Raw genomic sequence first — 23,960 nt, 5'->3', positions numbered from 1 at the left:
ATTGGAAATGTACTTGTAATTTAATAAACTGAGTGGAATATGCACACAATAGAACAATCCTGATAAATTTTCACATAAACCACACTAGCATTTGAATTTACGAAGCTCAACTCCCTCATCTTGACTGCTCTGGGACGTGAATGTCTCACTACCCTTACAGGCACAGAAAACACGAAGCTTGAAAGATGGAAGATGTTCATGTGAATGAGAGAGCATGCAAGAGCAAATGAGAGAGAAAAGAGTCTGATTTGAGTGAACACTGGCTTGTCATGGATTGAATGTATGTTGTTCACTGGAGCTCAAGATTCAGGAAGGTTATGAATTTTATCTGCATTCTTGGAGTCCAAGATGATTTTAAAACAAAAAGCCATTTTGTAGGACAATGATACTGGATATATGTTAGCTGAGCAAAGTTACCTCATGACCGTTCCACATAGATTAAACTAGTCCCTTGTTATGAGGTACTGTTTAAAGGGAAGGTTATCCAGCCAAAGCAATCAGTCATTTGGGACCTGGCTGGATCAAGGTTTCCCACTTTGATGTGCATGTAGCTTAATTAGTCAAGCATATGCAGACCTGTCAATGAGTTTCTTTTACTCTGCAAACTTTTGCCATTTTATTGCTGCTTAACTGATTGGGGACATGTGGCATTCTTGTAACGTTAATACTCTGCTAAAGGTTTTAGAACCTTAGCACAAGCCTAGCTTGTAAGTATCTGTGTTCTGGCTTGTAGGTATTGGTGTTATAGTGGAATACTGATGCCATTGGTAAATAAAAGGTAGTAATTTAAACTAAACTGTCTGTAAAAGTTTTATATTCCAGAGTACGATCTCTGGGGCGAACCAAGAGAAGCTACAGGTCATGTCCATCAGGGATTCCCTGAGCAGTGTCGAATAGGTATTTTAACAGCTGCACTATCAGGATTCCATGATTCATAGAAGGAAACATATAGTAAGACTGTCACTAATAAGTTAACAAAATATGACCCAGAGAAGAACTTCACAGGTGATGTCTTGTGACATTGCTTAGGATTATATTTGCCCAACAACTCTACGAAACGCAAAGCACTTCTTCGTCTGTGTATGTCTACAGCAAAATAAATCAACATTCAAGTACTTGGTCAAAATTGATCATGCAGTTTGGAAGCTTGCTGGGGGGATGCTCTAAGTACTAAATTATCACACTATTACAATTTGGGAGCAACTGCATGAAAAGAAGTCAAAAGGAAAATAGTTATGAACAAAGCTTGGCATAACAGGAAACATTAGTCAAATAGGATCATGTCTCCATAGTCCCAGAGGACGATAGGGTTGCTCTCTCACTAGAGACTGAAAAAATATTAATCTTGGAGATAGCACGAAAAGACAATTTCCATAATTTGTAATATGGAAGATTAAGTTACATGAATTTAAATTGTATGTCAAAGACTTGCAATTCACGTTTGAAAGATAAATTAAGGAAAGTCCCTAATGGAGGGGAAGGAATAATACCCATCACAAGTGTTCATTCCCTTCACTGGTTTATAAGCAGAACAAAAACACGCCAACACTCGCTAGTCGGCATACTGCGCTACAGAGGCTGACATCTCATTACTCATTTCTATTTCAGGACACCGGAACAGCGTTACTTCTTTAGAAATTGCAAATATTGTATTCTTGGCTTATACTGCAGAAATCTAAAGGTATAACAGGCTCCCACCAACTCCACTCCGGCCTATCACCCTCACCTTAACCTCCTTCCACCTATCGCACTTCCAACGCCTCTCCCCTAAGTCCATCCTCCCTACCTTTTAACTTAGCCTGCCTGGCACACTCTCCTCATTCCTGAAGGGCTCATACCCGAAACGTCAATTCTCCTGCTCCTTGGATGCTGCCTGACCTGTTGCGCTTTTCCAGCAACACATTTTCAGCTCCCACCAACCCTCCATCATGATCTCGCACCTAATGTGGTTAGCGGATTTATCCAGCAAACAGCAGTATATTTTAAGGATATTTTAAGCTTTGAACATTAAGCACCGGTTTCTTAGGGTCTGAGAAACGGAGCTTTAGGATCAATATTGTAGTTTAAAAGGTTACACTTAGCAACATTAAAAAAAATCCACACAGTTGTTGATTGAGTCTTTATTTCAATTTCTGTAAAAATGAAAATTTATTTGATTCGTTAAAATAAAATAGGCTTTGCAACCTCCTGTTGTCTCAGTGGATCTATAGGTTATCTAGCTGCAAATGTGTTGCTGGTCAAAGCACAGCAGGTTAGGCAGCATCTCAGGAATAGAGAATTCGACGTTTCGAGCATAAGCCCTTGAGATGCTGCCTAACCTGCTGTGCTTTGACCAGCAACACATTTGCAGCTGTGATCTCCAGCATCTGCAGACCTCATTTTTTACTTATAGGTTATCTAACCAGGAAATATGGCAATTTTTATCAGCGGTGCAAGCAGAGGGAATGCGGACGCTGGACAGACATCTACAACAGCCTTTGCCTAACCAAAATAATTACCGCAACAAGCCGCTGGTAAACGAGCGTGCGGTGGTGTAAGACCGATGAGTGTTTAAAAATGTAATATGCAAATACAGGCTCACAACTCTAGATTGAGGTGGTGATTGCATTCACGTTAAAGATAGATCAGCAGCCGCGCTTTGGCTGGAGTGCGAAAAATAATTAAAAAAACAAGTGTCACGCTGGCACATTTGGTGCATTGCGAAAAAGCAGAGTCGGGATCAACGAAACAAACGAACGAAGCCGGGATTGGGGGGGAAGAACTTATACGCGTACTCTCTCTGGAATTACAGTATTTAAAGTTGCTCCGAAATTTCAGCACGGCCTGGGAGCGGAGTATGTGAAAGGTGTAAAGTTGGAACGCTCACCTCTGTCCCCGCCCCCCCATTGTTACATAACGTTCGAGCGCCAAACCTTCACCACTTCGCCCCTCCCCCATCCCAATCACCCCGCCCACCCACTCCACCTACTCCGCCCTTCCCAACCGTCTATCCTGACTCCCATGCCCACCCCTCCCCCCCCATCTCGCAGCTTACCCCGGCATCTGAGCCGCCAACGTCGCGTCCTTCATCCTCCTCGCTATCGAAGTCGGTGTCGCTTTCGTCGACCTTGAGCCGCTTAGACGGGTGCCGGGAGGACTCGTAATATTCGTCCAGATAGTCCGTCGATTCGTAATAGTCCGCCGAAGACATTTCTCCAGAGAATTTTCCCCCAAAATAAATGCGCTGCAGAGGGAGAGAGGAAACCGGAGGCCGCAGCTGTTATGTAACTTCTTTTTAAATCAGTCACTAGACAGTTTGAAAAGGGGCCAGTTTGTCAGTCACCACTCGATGAAGAAAAGCCTTGCTAAGTGAAAACACCTCAGTTCAGCCGGCACCCTCTCCGTTTTCTTTCGCCGCTCCTCTTAGCGCAACCGACCCAACGCTTCGCTCTTTTGTCCACGATCGCGAAAATGCGATGGATCGTCGGGGCACGGCACAATCCGCGCGCAGGTACCCGCCCCCAGCCTCTTGCCCATTGGGCGGAGGGACACCCGGCGGTCGTCCTTGATTGAAGGGGAGAACAAAGGGGCAAGACGCTGCTTGAGCCCTCTGTCTTTCTATTGGCTGTTGGGACGTCAGTACTCCCGCATCTATTCCCGCCCTCCTCAGCTGCCGGCTGCCCCCTTGCAGTCAGAGTCAGAGCGGCTGGAAATGTCGAGGGGAGTGGGAGGTTGTGAAATCTTTCACCATTCAATGGGATTGTGGCTGATCCGTACTCGATCCAGCTCGACTCCACACCCGTGGTCAGCGGAAATCCGCTGATCTTGTGTTTAGCTAGAATCTGCTGCATTTTGAGGAAAGGTTTTTACTGCCTTTTAGCACCAAGAAATATTTATTTTCCAGAGATGCCATCTCTGGCAAAATTGTCAGAGGCACAGTTTCTTAGTAAAATCTAACCTCACTCTTGATCTCGCGAGAGAGCTCTGAAATTTCAGATATTTTCTGCCGCTGACATTTTCTTCGGGATCAGAACCGAATTGTTGACTTTGCCAATTGCCAACTCTGTTAAAGAGAGCAGCTTTGCAAAGACCCGAAACTACCCTAATTTATTTTATTCACCACCCAAACCCTCTTCCACAAAGCAATATTCATTATCTATAAAAGTATACTTTCACTTCACTTATTTACTGAAAATCTCCCCCTCTGGATTCAGTTCTCTCCAGCTTACCTTGAAAACAAAATGCCCAAAACAAACTACAGTTTGTTAAGAAACTACAGTTCATTTCGCATTCGTTTTGCACTCCCCAATATAAAACAGCTTGAGGCACGTCCTGTTTAAAAAAAACCAAGAAATTCAAAATTCTCGTTGGTACAAAAGGATGTGGTCAAGCGACCCATAGCTGTAGAAATCGTGCCTGACTGATAATTGGCCAAAATAAATTAATCAGGAGCCAGCAGCTATGGGCTACAGAGAATAGTGGAAACCAAGGTCAGCCAGAGGATTGTGTTTTGGAAAAGTATTGGTCAGACTTTCCAGCACCTTGACTTCCAGTCAGTGCCTCAGGGCATGCACTTTCCACCTCCTCAGGATGGTAACAGTGAAGTGTGTTGGCGTGACCCCGTTGGATGCATTGAACGGTATTCATGATCCCATTGGCCAAAAACCATAGAACAATCAGAGATGCCTGGGGCGAGGGGAATAAAACACACACCTCGAAGCCACCCCCTAAGGAAGTCTTGTGTCAGAAGACCATACTGCACCCTAAGAAGATCCTCCCTGACTGTGAGACTGATTTTTGTAGAAGAGGACCAGCTTTCATCAGGGAGGAGGGAGATTCAATCTCAAACATGTGGATTATTGCACTCTGGCTGCATTCCCAGGTGGAACCATAATTTTCATCATCTTCCAACACAGAAAATGTGTTATTGAGTGAGATACACAGTGGGCTTTCCTGATTACCTGTCTGCTTCCCTTCTTCTAATTGATAGTTACTCATTCCCTCACTGACTACACTTCCTTATGGGTGTTGTGTCCACATTTAAAAATATGATGTCCAAGTAACTCTTCGCCTCATGGATGCACTGAAGTGCCTTCAGCTGACCATCGAGCTGGACAAACCAGTCATCCAGTCTATCAGGAGCATTTAAGATTTCCCACATGTCACAGGCTGTGCAATACATAGATTGAGCTCCCCTGCCATGCCTTGGCTTAATCTTAAACTAATTCCTGCGTGTTAACTTTATTCTCCTTCTCTTACCCCACTTTAGCCTCTCACAACCCCACCTCTTTATGAGAGTTTACCATCCCGTCTGACGACTCTCTGATGCTGCATGTTCTGTCCTCAGCAAAGGTCTCAGTTTCATCACTCTGTGTCCCCACCTTAATGAATTTTGAGAATGACATGACATTGAATTTTTCTTCCATCTCCTTCACCTTCATGCCCATTTTGTTTGGATGAGAGTCCATTCCCCATTCCACAGACCCCTTTGCCCAGTTCCTACACTCTCCCTCCAGCTGGACCCCTCCCCCTGGCAATTTACCTGCACTTGACCTGTTCGTTGAGAACTGTCGACATGACATTGTTTGCCTCAATTTCTCTGCCCCCTCACCCATTCCAAACTATCTCCCCATGAACTGATTGCAGTCCTAACTCTCACACCAACTCTGACTTTGAAATTAAGCCTGCTGACGAGGGTGGTGCTGTTGTAGTCTGGCGAACTGACCTCCAGATTGCAGACACTGAGCACTAGCTCCCAGATATCTTTTCCTAACTCCCCCAGACCATGACCCCATTATGAAACATTAGGCCATTGTGTCCACTACAGTCACTAACCTCACTTTTTCTGTTGATTTCCCACCCCCACCCACTGCCTCTAAGCACATAGTCTCCCACGTAACTTGCTTCCATCTCCTTCTGCAAATCCACAAACAGGACTGTCCGCACAGACAATTTGTTTCTGCCTGCTCTGGCCCCACAGACCTCATCGCTTCCTACTTTGACTCCGTTTTTTTTTCCTCTTGTCTGATCCCTTCTCACTTATGTCTGCGAATACTCTGATGCTTTACATCAGTTTGCAGGCTCCTGCTGCCTCCCCCTTACTATGGACGTGCAATCCCTTTACATTCCATCCCCCATTAGGATGGTCTTGGGCAGAACCGTAACCATTCACCACCACTCTCCTCTACTTGGCTGAGCTCATTCTCACCCTAACTACTCTTTTAACTCCTCTCTTATTCCTCAGGTCAAAGGAGTGGCCACATGGCCCGAATTAAACCTGAGATATGTGGAACATTCCTTGTTCCAGCCCATTCCAGCCTCCACTCACAATTCTTTCTCCGCTATATCAATGACATCATCAGTGCTGCTTCCCTCTCTCATCCAGAAGTGGAAAAATGTATCAGTTACACTACCAATTTCCACCCCACTCTCACCATCATCAGGACCAACTCTGACTCTTCTCTTCCCTTCCTTGACATCTCAATGTTTGTTTCTGGAATAGATTGACCACTAATATCCACTACAAGCCCATTGATGCCCACAGTTACCTTGGTCACACTCTCCTTTCTTTAAAGATTCCAGTCCATTCTCCCAATTCCTCTGTCTCTGTTGCATCCTTTCTGGTGATGTTAACTTTGACAAGAGAGCCTCCAAAATGTCCACCTTCCACAACCGAGGATTCCCCAGCACCATAGCCGGGTCCAACCCATCACACTTCAGCTCTCACTCCATCTCTTCCCTCCCACAACAGCAAAAGGGTCCGCCTTTCTTAACCTACTATCCGACCAGCATCCAGAAGCAGGGAATCATTAGCTGCCATTTTGGCCATCTCTGGCAGGATGCCAAAACCAGACCCTCCCCTCCCTTATCAGCCTTCCAGAGGGGCCACTCCCTCCAGGACTTCCTGGTCCACTTCTCCTTCACTCCCAGTGACCCCACAGCCCCAAGGCACCTTCCCCTGCAGTCACAAAAGATGGAACACTTTCCTGTTCACTTCCTCCTTCCTCAGTATCCAAGGGCCCAAACACATCTTCCAGATGGAGCAGCGCTTTACCTGTACTTCACTTAATCAAAGTCTACTGCATTCACTGCTCACAATGTGGTCTTCTCTACATGGGGGATATGAAGTGTAAACTGGGTGACCGCTTCACAGACCACCTACATTCTGTCCACAAAAAAGACCCAGAGCTTCCAGTTGCTTGCCACTTCAACACACCACTTTGTTCCCTGGCCCAGGCTTGCTGCAGTGCTCTAGAAAACAGTGCAAGCTGTAAGAACAGCACCACATTTTCCACTTGGGAATTGTACAGCCTTCTGGACGTAATATTGAGTTCAACAATTTTAGGGTTTGAGGCACCTTCTCCCATGTCCTTACCCCAACAACCACATACCAGGCCTCGTTATCATTTGTTATCATATCTTCAGCATCTACAGTATTTTTGGTTTGTTATTTTTCTTTTGCGCAAGCTTAGGAAATCCTGTACCATATTACGCTGATGACCTCTTGACACTGACTTCCCAAATAAAAGCAGAGTTATTCCTCTATGCCTCCCTTAAAGCACTAATTTTGAAACCTTTGACTAAATCTGGTTTTTGCTTGCTTTGCTCCAATTGAATTAGTCCACTCTTGTAGACAAGGTGGTGAAGAAGGCATTTGGCAAGCTTCACTTAATTTCACTAAGTATCACCAGTTTGATGTAATAATGTAATCAACATAATTCATTGTCCCAGGAAGGGTTTTACAAACCTGAAGAAGGGCTTATGCCTGAAACGTCGAATTTCCTGTTCCTTGGATGCTGCCTGACCTGCTGCGCTTTTCCAGCAACACATTTTCAACTCTGATCTCCAGCATCTGCAGACCTCACTTTCTCCTCGAGGGTTTTACAAATGACAGTATTGGATATTGTAGTTTCACTCATGATTGAGCTGACCCTAGGAGGTTGGCTGTCTCAAAACAATTTCATTGAAACTCCACATAGGAGGAAATTACTGCAGTTGCTGCAATATGGCTGAGCTCTGATGAAGAGTCATCCAGACTCCAAATGTTAGTTTGCTTTCTCTCCATGGATACTGTCTGACCTACTGTGATCTCCAACACTTTTTGTTTCTATTGAAACACTGATCTATTGTTGCACTGAAACCTTGTCCCATCAACACCTATTCAATATGGTCAGTCAAGGTGAATGGCTTCTATTTCTGTCCAGCTTAATCCAATTTGACTGAATCCTGCAAGCTTTTTTGCTTACTCAGTTCCACTGTTTCATTAACACCTATTCAGTATAATCAATCAATGGTTTGCATATCTGTCTGGACTGATCCAATTCCCAACATGCTATTCAGTTCGCCAGTTTTCCCAGCATGTCATTCAGTTGACTAATGTTACTTTTAGTGTTTTATTTGAAAGGGACATTCTATTTAACTACAATATCCACAGTGCTATCAAACTGCACTTGCACAGCTTTAAGAGATCTATTCTGTGGTATTTTATCAAACACCTTTTGAAACTCCATGTCCATACCATCAACTGTGCTGTCCTATCCAACAATTCTGTTACTTCATCAAAAATCAATCTATTTTATTTTCAAGCTTGTACAAACTGCTTCCTTCACTCAGTGCGCGATAAATGGGGTTCTTCCTCTCATGGGGTCATGGGTTGTTTTGGATGGGTATGGCTAAACACTCATTTAAATTCTGCACCTGGAACATTAAGGGGAGTCATTCACTGATTAAGAGAAAAAAATACTTTCAAGCCTTAGAAAGGAAAAGGTTGATGTAGCATTGCTGCAAAAAACACATTTAAGGAGCACTTAAAGTTACAGCAGGGGCATCTAAGATGGCGACGATCTGAGAAGATCACACTGCAGAGCTTCGCATCGCAGCAGGAGCAGGACGGTTCTTTAACCCATCCAACCCAGGTCATCAGGATTTCTTGGGGCGTTGGAAAGATTCTGGAGCCCCAAGAAACATTTAAAAATTGACTTACCTGTATTTTCTGCTGTCCAGAAATTCCTCAAAAGGGAGGAGGAGCATCTGAGGCCGGGCCTGCAGCTCAGCCTGCAGCAGCCTCAGAGACGATTACTCTCCAGGACCTGGTGAACCAGCTCTCAAAATCTCGCGAGATGTTGGGGAAGCAGATTGAAGAGAAGCTGGCTCCAGCCTCTCTCATGCTGCCGAAGCATGAGCAGCAGCTGGGAGACCTGGAGAAGAGGACGGATGAGGTGGAGCACAGGGTCACAGTGGTAGAAGCTGATGCCAGTTCATTCAAGGAAGAGATCCAAGCCCTGAACTCGCAGGTTCGTAATTTGCATGACCAAGTGGATGATCTTGAAAACAGGGGCAGGAGAAAAACCATTCAGATCATCGGTCTACCTGAGGGTAAGGAAGGTGAGCGGCCTGTGGAATTTGTTGAAGATTGGCTTCCGAAATTCCTTGACTTGGAGACTGGCATGAGAGGATTGAAGATAGAGAGGGCTCACTGGGTCGCAGCATGGAGGTCGGGTCTGGGCCAATGCCCTCGTCCTTTCCTGGTGCGGTTTCATCATTACCGGGATAAGGAGAGAGTCAGGAAGGCTTCCAGACTCCAGGGGAAGGATCCAAAGACCCTAATTTATGAGGGGTCCAAGATCATGTTTTTTCAGGACTTTTCAGCGGCGGTGATCCAGAAACGAAAATTGTATGATGATATCAAGAGAAGACTGAAGGAGTTTGGGATTCAGTACTCCCTGAGATATCCAGCAGTGCTTCGGATCAGCTTAGATTGATCCATGCATCACTTTGACACATCGGAGAATGCAAGAGACTTTGTGGACAAACTACTCTAATTTAAACAATTGTACTATGTATAAATATTGTTGCTTAGGTATGCGTTTATCATTCTGTAAAAGAAATGGAGGAAATCTGGTTGGAGCTTTGTTTTTCCCCTTTTTTTTCCTCTATTGATAATAATTTGGTTCAAACTATGTCTGGCGGTGGTTAAGATGTACATTTTACTTCCAAATTTGAGATTATATACAGAAGAAGACTATGTTATTAGATAGTCTTTATAAATCAGATCGAGAATGTAATGTCCTACGACCAGTGGGGGTATCCTCCGTCAGTACTATTTATCATTTACTACATGATGAAGTATCGGGAGATATGGACAATCCGCTTAAAACATGGGATCAGGATTTGGGACAAGAAATCTCTATAGAAATGTGGAATGATATTTGGGAAAATGCTAGAAGAATTATTATCTGTAACAGAACCCAGGCTATCCAGCTGAAGATAGTGCCCATATAGCACCAGTTCGATTGGCAAAATTTAAGGCAGGAGCATCTCCAATGTGTCCCAAATGCAAAATAGAGGTGGGCACTCTTGTACATTGCCTATGGACTTGTCATAAGATCCGTAGATATTGGACTAAAGTAGCAAGTACCCTGACAGAAATTTTAGGAACGGAAATTAGAGTGGACCCTATATCTCTCCTTTTGGGTTTTTTGAACTTTCCCTCCCTGGATATGCATGGGAAGAGACTATTTTCTATTCTCTCTTTCTGTGCAAGGAAAAATATTTTGGTGAACTGGGTGGCTGAGGGCCCCCCTGGACTTTCAAATTGACACAGATTAATTATGGAATGTATTCCCCTTGACTTCCTTACAAATATGGTGCACCGAAAGACTGAATTATTTCATAAATATTGGCAGCCCTTCTTGAATTACATAAATACAGATATTTCAGCCATCCTAACAAGGGCTTTTATTTAATGGAGATTACAAACCTGGCTGCTCCGGGACCCCTTAGGAGAGGAATCCTGCACGAATACGGGTTTTATTACATTTGATGTTAATATATTCCGAGCATGTAAGAGACTTAAATATACACTCTGGTTAGTTGTAGGTTAGATTAGTAGAAAGTTGAGTTTTTTTTTCTCAATTTCAGTATTTTCTTTTTCCTTTGTTAAATTTTGACTATTGTATATTTGATTTAATTGTATATCAATGTTTGTATTTGAGAGCTTTGTTTATTTTTGTAAACTTGTAAAAATGTTAAATTTCTAATAAAAATATCTTTAAAAAAATGTACATTTTAAATTTCTAAGTTAGGACATACCAAAGGCTGGGTGGGGTATTTATTCCCCTTTATTTTATGAAAGAATTTTTAAAATTCATTTTGATATCCTATGGAGTGTTTATTCTTTTTAGCTTGTGCTTGTGATGCGGCTCTAGCTGGGAGAAATGAAGGTGGTTGAGATGGTTAGATGCCTATTTATGAGCAGTTTGGGACGGGTAGTTGCCCCCTCTGGGCAGGGGGTGAGTTCCCTACTCAGTGCTACTGGCGTTTTATATGTTGGTTTGTTTTCTGGTTTTTGTTGTTTTTTTATTTTTAATAATTTTGTATGTTTGTTAAATGTAGTGGTTTTAGTTGATGTAGTTTTTATATTTGGTGGACCATGCGACACTAAGACTCAGCAATTTGTGGTTCGGGTTCCTCCTCTCTGGAATTTAAATGTAATTGCAGAAGATTATGGCTAATGATTTGATTAAATGGTGTACCTGGAATATCAAGGGAAGTCACTCACCAATTAAGAGGAAGAAGGTACTCTTGAGTCTTAGAAAGGAGAAGGTGGGTATTGCTTTGTTACAGGAGACACATTTGGATGACAAGGAGCATCTGAAATTATAGTAGAATTGCTTTGACCGCCTTTATTTTTCATCATTTAATACCAGAAGTAGGGGAGTGGCTATATTAGTAAGGAAAAAATTCTCATTTAAATTGTTGGAATGTGTTAAAAACACATACGAGAGATTTGTAATTCTTAAAGCCTTGATAAATGGGGAAGAATATGGCATTTTAAATAGTTATTGTCCCTCAGCTCATCCTCTTAAATTCTTGATAGATGCTTTTTCTAAACTGATAAGTCTCAAGTTTCGGCACATCATTATAGGGGGAGATTTTAACTGCCTCATGGACTCCACAGTAGACAGGTTGCCTAAAGGTCCCTAGATACCCTCTGCACTAAATAAACAGTTATTGGGTTTGTGTGGGGAATTAGGTCTGGAGGTGTCTCCACCCTACAGGTAGGGATTTCACGTTTTTCTCCAATCTGCATAGATGTCACACGAGGATTGATTTTTTTCTGACCCCTGGATCTGGTTTCATCCTGTACAACTGGCAATATTGCCACCTCTGATCATGCTCCAGTGTACCTCATGGTTAAAATTAAGGATGTTACAGTGGATTCAAGGTACTGGCAAATGGACCCCTTTATTCTCATGGACAGCAAGTTTGTGGAGTATTTCTCTAGGGAATTTTGGGCATTCCTAGACATCAACATAGGCTCGGTTGCTAGTTCATCTGTTCTCTGGGAAACTGCCAAAGCTTATGCCAGAGGGTTAGTTATTTCATATTCCACAAGTAGGAAGCAGCAGAAGGGTGAGCAGCAACATCTCCTTGAAGTGTGGTTGAAGGCAACCGAGAAGGCCTATTTTGACAGACCCTAGTTGGTCAAACTACAGAGGATTACGGCACTGCGTCTGCACTAAATTCCGTGCTCACGCAGACAGCAAAGAAGGAGCTGGCTTTTGCAAAGCAAAGGTTATACGAGCATGGTGACAAGCCAGGTAAATACTTAGCATACCTTGCCAGAAAGAGAAGTGCCCCACAAACCATTACAGCGATTAAGGAAGGGTCTGGGGACCTAACATGTGATTCTAAAAAGATCAATGTGGCATTCCAGAGATTCTACTCCAAGTCATATCAGTCTGAGAATTGTGAGGAGGGGCAGGCCAAAATGGAATCCTTTTTTAGAGATCTGAAGCTCCCGGGTGTGACTCCCGAACAACAGTCCTTTCTCAATGCCCCATTATCAGAGCAAGAAGTGCAGGAAGCTGTGAGGCAGCTTCAGAGTGGAAAGGCACCCGGTCCGAGTGGACTTCCCAGTGAATTCTATAAGGAATTTATAAGTATACTGTCAGGCCCGGTGCTGAATACGTTTAATGATTCATACGTCATGTTTGTCTCCCACCATCTCAGAGAGGCCAATATTTCATTTATCCTTAAAAAAGGGAAGGATCCGGAAGACTGTGCTTCATACAGGCCCATCTCACTCTTAAATGTGGACGTTACGGATCCTCTCTAAGGCTCTTGCATTAAGGCTGGAGACTGTGTTACCCTCTATTATTAAAGAGGATCAGACGGGCCTCATAAAGGGTTGCAGATCCTCCAAAAACATTAGGAGGCTGCTTAACGTAATTTAAGCATGCCAACAGCAGTCAATACAGGGATTGGTGATTTCTTTAGATGCAGAGAAGCATTTGACCGATTGAGTGGCCATATCTTTTCTATACTCTAGACCGGTTTGGTCTGGGAAAAGTTTTCATAAGATGGGTAAAGGTTTTCTACAGTGTACCTCTCTCTGCGGTCATTACCAACAGGGTACGATCAAGCAATTTTAATATTTCTAGGGGCAGCCAGCAGGGCTGTGCCCTTTCACCATTACTTTTTACGTTGGTGATTGAACCGTTGGCAGAGGCCATTCGTGGGGATCTCAATATATCAGCTCCAGAAGTGGGTCAAAATTACATAAGATCTCGCTGTACGCAGATGATGTTCTAATTTTCTTGACAAATCCAGCAGTCTCAGTGCCTTGCCTGGTACAATGCATTCACGCGTTTGGCACTTTTTCAGGGTATAAGATTAATTTTGCTAAATCAGAGGCTATGCCTATGGGTGGTCTTACGAAAGAGTTGGCCCTTGGGAGTGACTATAGATTCCCGTTTAGGTGGTCACAGGGGGGGTTTGTGTTTTTGGACATATTCATTATTCCAGTTCTGGATTGGCTGTTCAAAGCCAATTTTACTCAATTATTTGAAAAAATTAAACAAGATCTCCAAAGATGGAAGGCACTTCCAGTCTCATGGTTGGGTCGGATAGCGCTTATTAAGATGAATATTCTCCCCTGTTTGCTATACCCTATACGGATGCTCCCCCTGATTTTCAGTAAACAAACACTCAGGAGACTGAACAGTTGGTTCAGCTCCTTTATCTGGCACCGTAAACGGCCCCTCATTAAATTAGCCAAACTGCAGTTGCCTCACAGATTGGGGGGAATTGACCTTCTGAACTTAAAAATTACCAATTAAGCTCGCATTTGACCTACGTAAGTGATTGGGTTTGTGGGGACCCTCTTTCAATATTGCTAGATATCGAAGTCTCCCAGGCAAGGTGCCCTTTTACCAGTTTGCTGTTTTTGGACAAGGTGAGGACAGTTAGGGAATATTGCCATAACCCAATAGTCATCAATACTGTTAAAGCATGGAGAGCAATTCGGCAGAGGGATAGTAATATTGGCAAAACATCTTTGTTTACACCTTTAGTGGGTATGCCGAGTTTTCAACCAGGTATGATAGATTCAAGATTTAAATGTTGAGCAGCTAGTGGTATATCTTGCATGGATGATTTATTTGAGGGAGATGTAATGATGTCCTTTGATCAGTTAGTACGGAAGTTACCTAATAGAGACCTCTTTCGTTTTTTTCAATTTAGGGATTTTATTCAAAAAAAGACCACACTTTTGACTGATCCCTACAAATCTGACATAGAAAGAAGGGTACTAAGGGCTAAGAGCACACTCTCTGTCAGTACTCTATATCACCAATTGTGGGGGTGTCACTTCAGATGAGTCTGATCGACTCTGCAAGATGTGGGAAAGAGAGCTGAGTGTTGAAATTTCATCGGAGGCATGGGAGGACATTTGGGAGAATGCAAGGAAGATATCCATTTGCAATAGGACCTATGCTTTACAGTTAAAGATTCTCCACAGGGTCCACTTAGCCCCAGACCGTTTGTCAAAATTTAAACCAGGGGTATCTTCAACATGTCCCAAGTGCGAGGTCTGCACAGGCACTCTTACCCATTGTCTTTGGTCTTGTGACAGCCTTCAAACATATTGGAGCGCTGTGGTGGGTGCAATGGAGAGGATTTTAGGTGTAGGGGTGGAGAAGGACTCTATTTCGCTCCTTTTGGGCCGACCCATTGTATTTCCTGCAGACTCGCATAAGGAAAAACTTTTCAATATTCTTACATTCTGTGCAAGGAAGAATATCTTGCTAGGTTGGATATCAGAAAAACCCCCAGGCCTGTCGGGTTGGCGGAAGATTGTTATGGAGCATATTCCCCTGGATTTTCTCACAAATATGGTACACCACAAAACTGAGAATTTTTACAAGACATGGCAACCCTTCTTGAAATACCTGGACATAGATTTATCTGCCACACTAACAAGGGCTTCTATATAGCCGCAACGATTGTGTTTCATGAGTCCAATATCCAGGGAGGAGGAATTGTGAATGCATGAGTGTTTTGTTTGGCTGGGCTGAGTTATTACTATTTATTTGTTTGTTGTTAGGTATTTATTTAGTTAGTTAAATAGCTGGTTTAGATTTTTTTAAAATTTTATACTTCTCTATATATGTTTATACTTTAAATAGGAGGGTGGGCTGGGGAATGTTTTTTTATTATTTGCGTTTAGTTTTGCACTATTTTTGTACTATTTTGCATTGCATTGTTTTGTATTTGTTGTAATATTTAAAAATCTATTTTTTCTTAATTAAAAATACATTATATAAAAAATAAGTTACAGCAGGAGGATTCGGCCAGGTGATTTTTTTCATCCTTTAATTCGAAAAGTAGAGTAGCAATACACATTCAGAAGAACCTTCCATTTCAATTGTTAGATCAAATTAAGGATGAATGTGGGTAGTTTCTGATCCTTAAAGCTTTAATACGTGGAGAGGAATATGGAATCTTGAATGTATATTGCCTCCTGGGCACACCCCCTAAATTTTAAATGGATGTGCTCTCCAGGTTAATGGCCCTTGGGGCATGTCGTACAATTATAGGAGGGATCTTTAACTGACTTATGGACCCCGTGGTGGATAGGATGCCTACGGGTCTCGTGAGCATATCGCTGCAACCCAGGCAGCTGGTGGACCTGAACAGGGAGCTGGGGTTGGTGGATTTGTGGAGATGTCTTCACCCTGAGGGTAAGGACTTGGGCTTTTTTCCTAACCCACGTAAGTGCTTTACTAGGATTGATACGTTTTTTGCTCCATCCACCTTTTTGAATTTGGTACTTTCCTGCAGAATTGGGAACAAAGCCATTTCTGATCATGCGGCAGTGTACATGAAGGTTAAGGCCAGTGATGATGGGACAGGCTTGTGGCACTGGCGCATGGATCTTTTTCTCCTGAAGGATAGCAAGTTCATTGAGTATTTTTTGCGGGAATTAAAAATTTTTTGAGACATTAATTCAGGTACAAACAGCAATCCGTCAGTGCTCTGGGAGACCGCCAAGGCCTATGCAAGGGGTTTGATTATTTCTTACTCGGCGACTCAGAAGTGACAGAAGGGAGAGCAGCAGTGTATGCTCGAGGCCTGCCCGGCTGAAGGCAGCTGAGACAACATATTTTGGCAGACCGTCTGTAACTAAGCTGCAGAGGATTATAGGCCTCTGGGCTCTTCTAAATACTGCGCTCACCCAGACAGCAAAGGGAGAGATTAATGCAGCATTCAGGAAGTTCTACTGTGAGTTGTACTGGTCGGAGGGCTGTGAGGACAGATTGGTGAAGATTGAGTCCTTTTTTTAGGACCTTGGACCTCCCAGGTGTAACTTCAGAGCAAGCGTCTCTTTTGAATGCCCCTCTGACAATCTAAGAGATACAGGAGGTGGTGAGGCAGCTCCAGAATGGTAAAATGCTCGGCCCAGACGGATTTCGGAGTGAGTTTTATAAGGAGTTCATAGGCATGCTGGTTGGGCCAATGTTAGGTATGTACAGTCAATCATACAGTTAGGACTGCTCCCAGCCTCTGCAAGAAGCAAATGTTTCCCTTGTTCTCAAGAGTGGGAAAGTCCCAGAGGGTTGCACTTCATATAGGCCCATAATATTATTAAACATGGACTTTAAAATTTTGCAGAAAATGCTGGTATTGAGGCTGGAGAAGGTCTTGCCCTTCATCGTAAGGGTGGACCAGACAGGTTTTATTTGTATTCGCAGGCCCTCTAATAATATTAGGAGAGTGCTAAATATGGTTCAGGTATACCAGCAAGGATTGGTTCCGGGCTTGATAGTCTCCCTGGCCGCAGAGAAATTGTTTGACTGGGTGCAGTGGCTGTACCTTTACTCGATTGCTTCCAGTGTGGAAACAGTCCCTTCGGCCCAATAAATCCACACCGACCCGTCGAAGCAGACCCACCCAGACCCACTCCCCTACATTTACCCCTGCACCTAACACTATGGGCAATTTAGCATGGCCAATTCACCTAACCCGCACATTTTTGGACTGTGGGGGGAAACTGGAGCACCTGGAGGAAACTACGCAGACATGGGAAGAATGTGAAAACTCCACACAGTCAGTCACCTGAGGCAGGAATTGAAACTGGGTCTCTGGTGCTGTGAGGCAGCAGTGCTAACCACTGTGCCACCATACCACCCACCACTGTGCCACCGTGCCACTCAACCACTGTGCCACCGTGCCATTCAACCACTGTGCCACCGTGCTGCCCACCATTGTGCCACTGTGCCACCCAACCACTGTGCCACCGTGCCTCTTTTATATCCTGGAATGGTTTGCTCTTGAAGGGGCCTTTGCCAGGTGGGTGGCAGTGTTATTCAGTGACCCTAAAGCAGCGGTTCTCACTCATGGTATAAGGTCTGACAATTTTAGTACTGTAAAGGCAGCCAACTGCCAGAAGTGCCCTCTCTCACCGCTTTTATTTACATTGGTGATTGAGCCGTTGGCAGAGGCCATCTGGAATGACCCAATGTAAGTGCCCCGGAAGTAGGATCAGAAAGGCATAAGATCACCCTTTATACAGATGACGTTCTTCTCTTTCTTTTTTTTAATAGATATTTTTATTGGAAATTTAACATTTTTGCAAATTTACAAAAATAAACAAAACTCTCAAATACAAACATTGATGTACAATTAAATCATATATACAATAGTCAAAATTTAACAAAGAGAAGAAAAAGAGAAAAAAAAGAAAGGAGAAAAGAAAAAAGAACACAACTCAACTTTCTACTAATCTAACCTATAACTAATCATAGTGTATACCTAAGTCTCTTACATGCTCGGAATGTATTAACATCAAATATAATAAAACCCGTATTCGTGCGGGATTCCTCTCCCAAGGGGCCCTGGAGCAGCCAGGTCTGAAATCTTCACTAAATTAAAGCCCTTGTTAGGATAGCCAAAATATCTGCATTTACATAATTCAAAAAGGGCTGCCATATTTTATAAAATAATTCAGTCTTTCGGTGCACCATATTTGTGAGGAAGTCAAGGGAGATATATTCCATAATTAATCTGTGCCAATTTGAAAGTCCAGGGGGGCCCTCAGCCACCCAGTTCACCAAAATATTTTTCCTTGCACAGAAAGAGAGAATAGAAAATAGTCTCTTCCCGTGCATATCCAGAGATGAAAGGTTCGAAAATCCCAAAAGGAGAGATACAGGGTCCACCCTAATTTCCGTTCCTAAAATTTCTGTCAGGTTACTTGCTACTTTAGTCCAGTATCTGCGGATTTTCTGACAAGTCCACAGACAATGTACAAGAGTACCCACCTCTATTTTGCATTTGGGACACATTGGAGATGCTCCTGCCTTAAATTTTGCCAGTCGAGCCGGTGCTATATGGGCCCTATGAAGTATCTTTAGTTGGATAGCCTGAGTTCTGTTACAGATAGTAATTCTTCTAGCATTTTCCCAAATGTCATTCCACATATCCTCAGAGATTTCTAGCCCCAAGTCCTGCTCCCATGTTTTAAGCAAGTCATCCATGTCTCCTGAGACTCCATTATGTAGCAAATGGTATATAGTACTAACGGAGGATACCCCCGCTGGTCGTAGGACATTACGTTCTCTGTCTGATTTATAAAGACTATCTATTAATGTAGTCTTCCTCTGTATATAATCTCGAATTTGGAAGTATCGAAAGAGATCCCCATTAGGTATTCCGAATTTCAGACGCAGCTGCTCAAAGGACATCAGGATCCCATCTTTAAATAGGTCCCCTAAGCATGAGATGCCCCTGGATCTCCAGAGTTTAAAGGTGACATCTGTAATCCCCGGTTGGAATCCCCAAGCACCTACTATTGGTGCATAGGGGGATGTTTTATGTGAGTTACCCTCATTCTGCCGCATTATATTCCAGGCCTTAATTGTGTTTAATATTATGGGATTTTTACAGTGGTCTGTAATGATTTTCCTCTTATCTGAAAATAAAAGGTTAATAAGTGGATATTTTATTTGGGAAACTTCAATATCCAACCAGATTGATTGTGGATCAGACAAAACCCAATCAGCTATGTAACTTAGTAGGGAGCTTAACTGATATTTCCTAAAGTCTGGGAAATCCAGTCCTCCCCTTGCCTGTGGAAGCTGTAGCTTCTTCAGCTTAATAAGGGGCCGTCTATGGTTCCAAATAAAGGAGCCCAACCAGCCATATAATTTACATAGGGCTAGCCTTGGCAGCATCAGCGGGAGCATTCTCATAGGATATAAGAGACGGGGCAGAACATTCATTTTAATTAATGCTATTCTACCTAGCCAGGAAATCGGAAGGTCTCTCCATCGCTGGAGGTCCTGCCTTATCCTTTCCATTAATTGTACAAAATTAGCCCTATACAGCTGACCAAATACTGGCGTGATAAAAATACCTAAATATAAGAAACCCTCCAGGGACCAACGGAAAGGAAAAGGGGATCCGTCCATTAGGTGGGGTATCATAACCAGGCCACCCATTGGCATAGCTTCCGATTTTGAAAAATTAATTTTATAGCCTGAGAATGCACTAAATGTATTAATAACTTGAATTAGACGTGGCACTGACATTAAAGGATTACTGAGGAATAAGAGAAGGTCATCTGCATAGAGGGTAATTTTGTGCTTGCCTGTACCAATCCTCGGGGCCGTTATATTAGGATCAGTCCGGATGGTTTTTGCTAATGGTTCGACTATCAGCGTAAACAACAATGGTGAGAGAGGACATCCTTGACGGCAGCCCCTACCCACACTGAAGCCATTCGATCTTAACCCATTAGTAATAACAGCTGCTTTGGGGTCATTATACAATGTTGAGACCCATTTGGTAAACACCTGTCCAACGCCAAACCTTTCCAATGTGTAAAATAAATATGACCATTCAACCCTTTCGAATGCCTTTTCCGCATCTAATGAAATTACTACTCCTGGTATCTTTCCCTGATGATAGGCTTGGATCATATTCAAGACCCTTCTGATATTATTGGATGATCTGCGGCCCTTAATAAATCCCGTCTGGTCCTCCTTTATGATGTATGGCAGTACCTTTTCAAGTCTCAGTGCTAACATTTTTGAGAGAATTTTAAAGTCTACATTTAGTAAGGATATTGGTCTGTAAGATGCACAGTCTTCTGGGTCTTTTCCTTTTTTGAGGATAAGAGAAATATTTGCTTCTTTCAGCGAGGGCGGGAGACAGACCTGACTATGTGCAAAATTATACATGTCCATAAGTGGGTCAGCCAATATTCCTGTAAATTCTTTATAGAATTCAGCTTGAAAACCATCCGGGCCCGGTGCTTTCCCGCTCTGAAGTTGCCTAATTGCCTCAAGTATTTCTTGGACTGTTAAAGGGGTATTTAGGGCCGAGACCTGTTCCGGAGTCAGGCCCGGGAAGGTCAAATTTTTTAAAAATGACTGCATCCTCCTAATCCTATCTTCGCAGTCCTGCGATTTATATAGTTCAGAATAAAATTCTTTAAAGGTCGCATTGATCTTTTTATGATCATAAGTCAGGGTACCTGTACTTTCCTTGATAGTCGGAATAGTTTGAGGGGCTTTCTTTTTCTTTGCAAGAAATGCTAGGTATCTACCCGGTTTGTCGCCATATTCATATAGTCTTTGTTTCGCAAATAATATTTCCCTTTTAGCCGTTTGAGTAAGCGCGGTGTTTAAAGCTGTCCTAAGAGCTGTAATCCTCTGCAATTTTGTGATAGAAGGTCTATTAGCGTATGCTGTTTCGGCTGCTTTTAGGCGAGCTTCGAGCAGACGCTGTTGTTCACCCTTCATTTTCCTCTGGGTCGCTGAATAGGAGATGATCAAACCTCATGCATAAGCTTTGATGGTCTCCCACATCATTGACGGATTGCTAGCCGTACCTGTATTAATTTCTAAAAAAGTTTTAAGTTCTTGGGAGAAGTACTTTACAAATTTGCTATCTTTTATCAGGAAGGGGTCCATACGCCAATGCCGAGCGGATGTCCCATTGTTCTTTACCTTAGTTTCCATGTATACAGCGGCATGGTCGGAGATTGCTATAGTACCTATTTTACAGGTTGATATAGAATTTAGAAAAATCGATGGGGCAAAAAACATATCAATTCTTGTGTGACATTTATGTGGATTAGAGTAGAAAGAAAAATCTCTACCCTGTGGATGGAGACATCTCCATACATCTACCAATCCTAATTCTTTATTCAGATCCGCCAGTTGTCTAGATCTGGGAGACACTCCAGCGGCACTCTTGGGAATCCTGTCTGTTTCCGGATCCATAATACAATTAAAGTCTCCCCCTATAATTGTATGACGGGCACCAAAGGCCATCAGTTTTGAAAAAGCTTCCGTTATGAATTTAAAGGGGTGTGCCGGGGGGCAGTACACATTTAAGATCCCATATTCTTCTCCATTTATGAGGGCTTTAATCAAAATATATCGTCCAGATTCGTCTTTTATCTGATTTAGAATTTTAAAAGGGAAATTCTTCCAGACAAGGATAACGACTCCCCTGCTTTTTGAGTTAAAAGAAGAAAAAAAGGCCTGATCAAATCCGCCCAGTCGTAATTTTAAATGTTCTTTATCCGACAGGTGTGTCTCCTGTAGGAGAGCTATATCAACTCTCTCCTTCTTAAGATTTGATAATATTTTCTTCCTTTTAACTGGCGAATTACTCCCCCTGACATTCCAGGTGCACCACTTAACCGACTGATCAGCCATAATCATCTGGGCAGATCCGAGACCCCTCGGGAGGGGAGACCCTATCTAGAACATCCTGAGCATGGAGCATACAAGATTTACAAAAGTAAAGACTCTCTAATACACTCAGAACAATATAACAAAAAACTCTTTCTAAATAAAAAAGATATAAAACATTCCTAATTGGAGATTTTCTCCCTTGTTCCCAGGGAGCTTCACTTCCTCTCCCACAGTCCATCTTACCCTCTTCCAACCAGTGCCCCACCCTTGACCCAGGTGTTCCTCAATAAAAATGAGGAAAATTCAAGTATAATATAAAGCTAGAGTTAACAATGAACACCCCACCCCCACCCCCACCCACATCTAAATATATTTGGGAATATTAATACCATATATAAATATATAACTATAAGATTACAATCTCAACACGTAATACTTAAACATAGTAACACAAAATAACAGGGGAAAGAAAAACAACCCCGCTCCTAAAGACAGAAGTAAAATAGAATAAAATAACCACCTCCCCCCACCAACATTGACCAAACGCCCCAACATATATATATATACATACACACATAGGGGGAAAGATAAGAAAAGTTGAAGGGATGTAAAGCAAAATAATGGGAAAGGCAGACCAACGTCCACAATCTCTTACAGTTTATTTAAGAGAGTCCAAGAATTCCTTAGCCTTCTCTGGTGATCCGAAGTTATATATGGATCCTTCGTGGCTAAGGCGTAGCGTCGCTGGATATCGTATGGAGTACTGGATATTTAAGTCCCTTAAACGCTTCTTCGCCTCGTCGAATGCCTTCCTCTTTCGGACCAAAGCTGGGGAGAAGTCCTGGAACAGCATGACCCTGGATCCTTTGTGGGTCATAGCTTGGGGATCTTTTCCCAAATTTCTTGAGGCTTCCAGGAGCATCTGCCTCTCCCTATAGCTCTGCAGCTGGAACAGGACCGGGCGTGGGCGCTGGGTTGAGCCGGGCCCACTTACTGCGACCCGGTAGGCCCATTCCACCCTTACCCGGTCTGATCCAGCCTGCAGTTTTAAAAATTGTGGCAGCCACTGCTCTAAGAATACTGTGAGCTGGCCTCCCTCTTCCTGCTCGGGAAGGCCCAGCAACCGAATATTTTTTCGACGACCTCGATTTTCGAGGTCCTCTATGTGGTTTTCTAGGTTCTGGACTCGCTTCTCGAGAGTCCGGACTTGGTCAGCTGCTGATTGAACCGCAGTCTCCGAGGCCGCGGCCTTCGACTCCGCCTCTCCGACTCGGTGCTCCAGTTCCTGTATGTCTCGGCCGTGCTTCTGCAGCTCGGCCGAGAGTGCTTCCCTGCTCTGCCGAGACTCATCAATAAAAGCATCAATCTTCGCCTCCCACCTGGCAAACATCTCCTCAAAGCTCATCTTCGTTGGTAAGTCCCCAGGGGTGGCTGCAGACATCTTTGCTGCAGCTGAAGAGGGAGAGGGTGGGGGAGGTGTCCCCGCTTTCTTAGAGCCGCCTGCTCCCTTCCCTTTACTCATTTTCCAGCTAGTGTCAGACTATTTAAATGTATTAATAGGCAACTATTTAAAATTAACAACTATTATAGATGGTTTAGTGAGTGTGGTGGGGGTGGGTAGCCCACTTTGCCCAAGTCTTGGGTAGAGCACTGTGGACTCAGACTTGCTGGGTCGCCGCCATCTTGGATCCCCCCCGTTCTTCTCTTTCTAAATAACCCAACGATATCTGTTACCCATCTAATATGTGATTAATTTATTTGGCTCTTTCTCGGGATATTAAATCAATTTAATGAAATCGGAGGCCATGTCAGTCGGGGTCTTACTGGAGTACCCGATCGTGAGGGTGGAATCTGATTCCCTTTCAGATGGTCACAGGCAGGTTTCTTGTATTTAGGCATTTTTATCACCCTGACATTCGATCCATTATATAAAGCTAACATTGTGGAGATGCAAGAGAAGATAAGACAGAACCTTCGGCACTGGGAGGA

At 43.2% G+C, this 23,960-nt stretch overlaps 1 protein-coding gene across 1 annotated transcript in view; it reads right to left on the bottom strand.

Annotated features, from left to right (window-relative positions):
- Positions 1 to 3,500, bottom strand: part of LOC132819841 (heterogeneous nuclear ribonucleoprotein L-like) — a 42,468-nt gene extending 38,968 nt beyond the window's left edge. The window contains exon 1 of the mRNA XM_060831709.1: positions 3,035 to 3,500. Within this exon, the coding sequence (XP_060687692.1) occupies positions 3,035 to 3,190 (156 nt within the window). The 5' untranslated portion in view covers positions 3,191 to 3,500. The remainder of the gene's footprint in view (positions 1 to 3,034) is intronic.
- Between the last annotated feature and the right edge of the window lie 20,460 nt (positions 3,501 to 23,960).

The sequence above is a fragment of the Hemiscyllium ocellatum genome, chromosome 10, assembly GCF_020745735.1.
Source record: "Hemiscyllium ocellatum isolate sHemOce1 chromosome 10, sHemOce1.pat.X.cur, whole genome shotgun sequence".
NCBI classification, from domain to species: domain Eukaryota; kingdom Metazoa; phylum Chordata; class Chondrichthyes; order Orectolobiformes; family Hemiscylliidae; genus Hemiscyllium; species Hemiscyllium ocellatum.
Note: the sequence above shows the minus strand (reverse complement) of the source record. Positions and strands in the feature narration are given on the sequence as shown.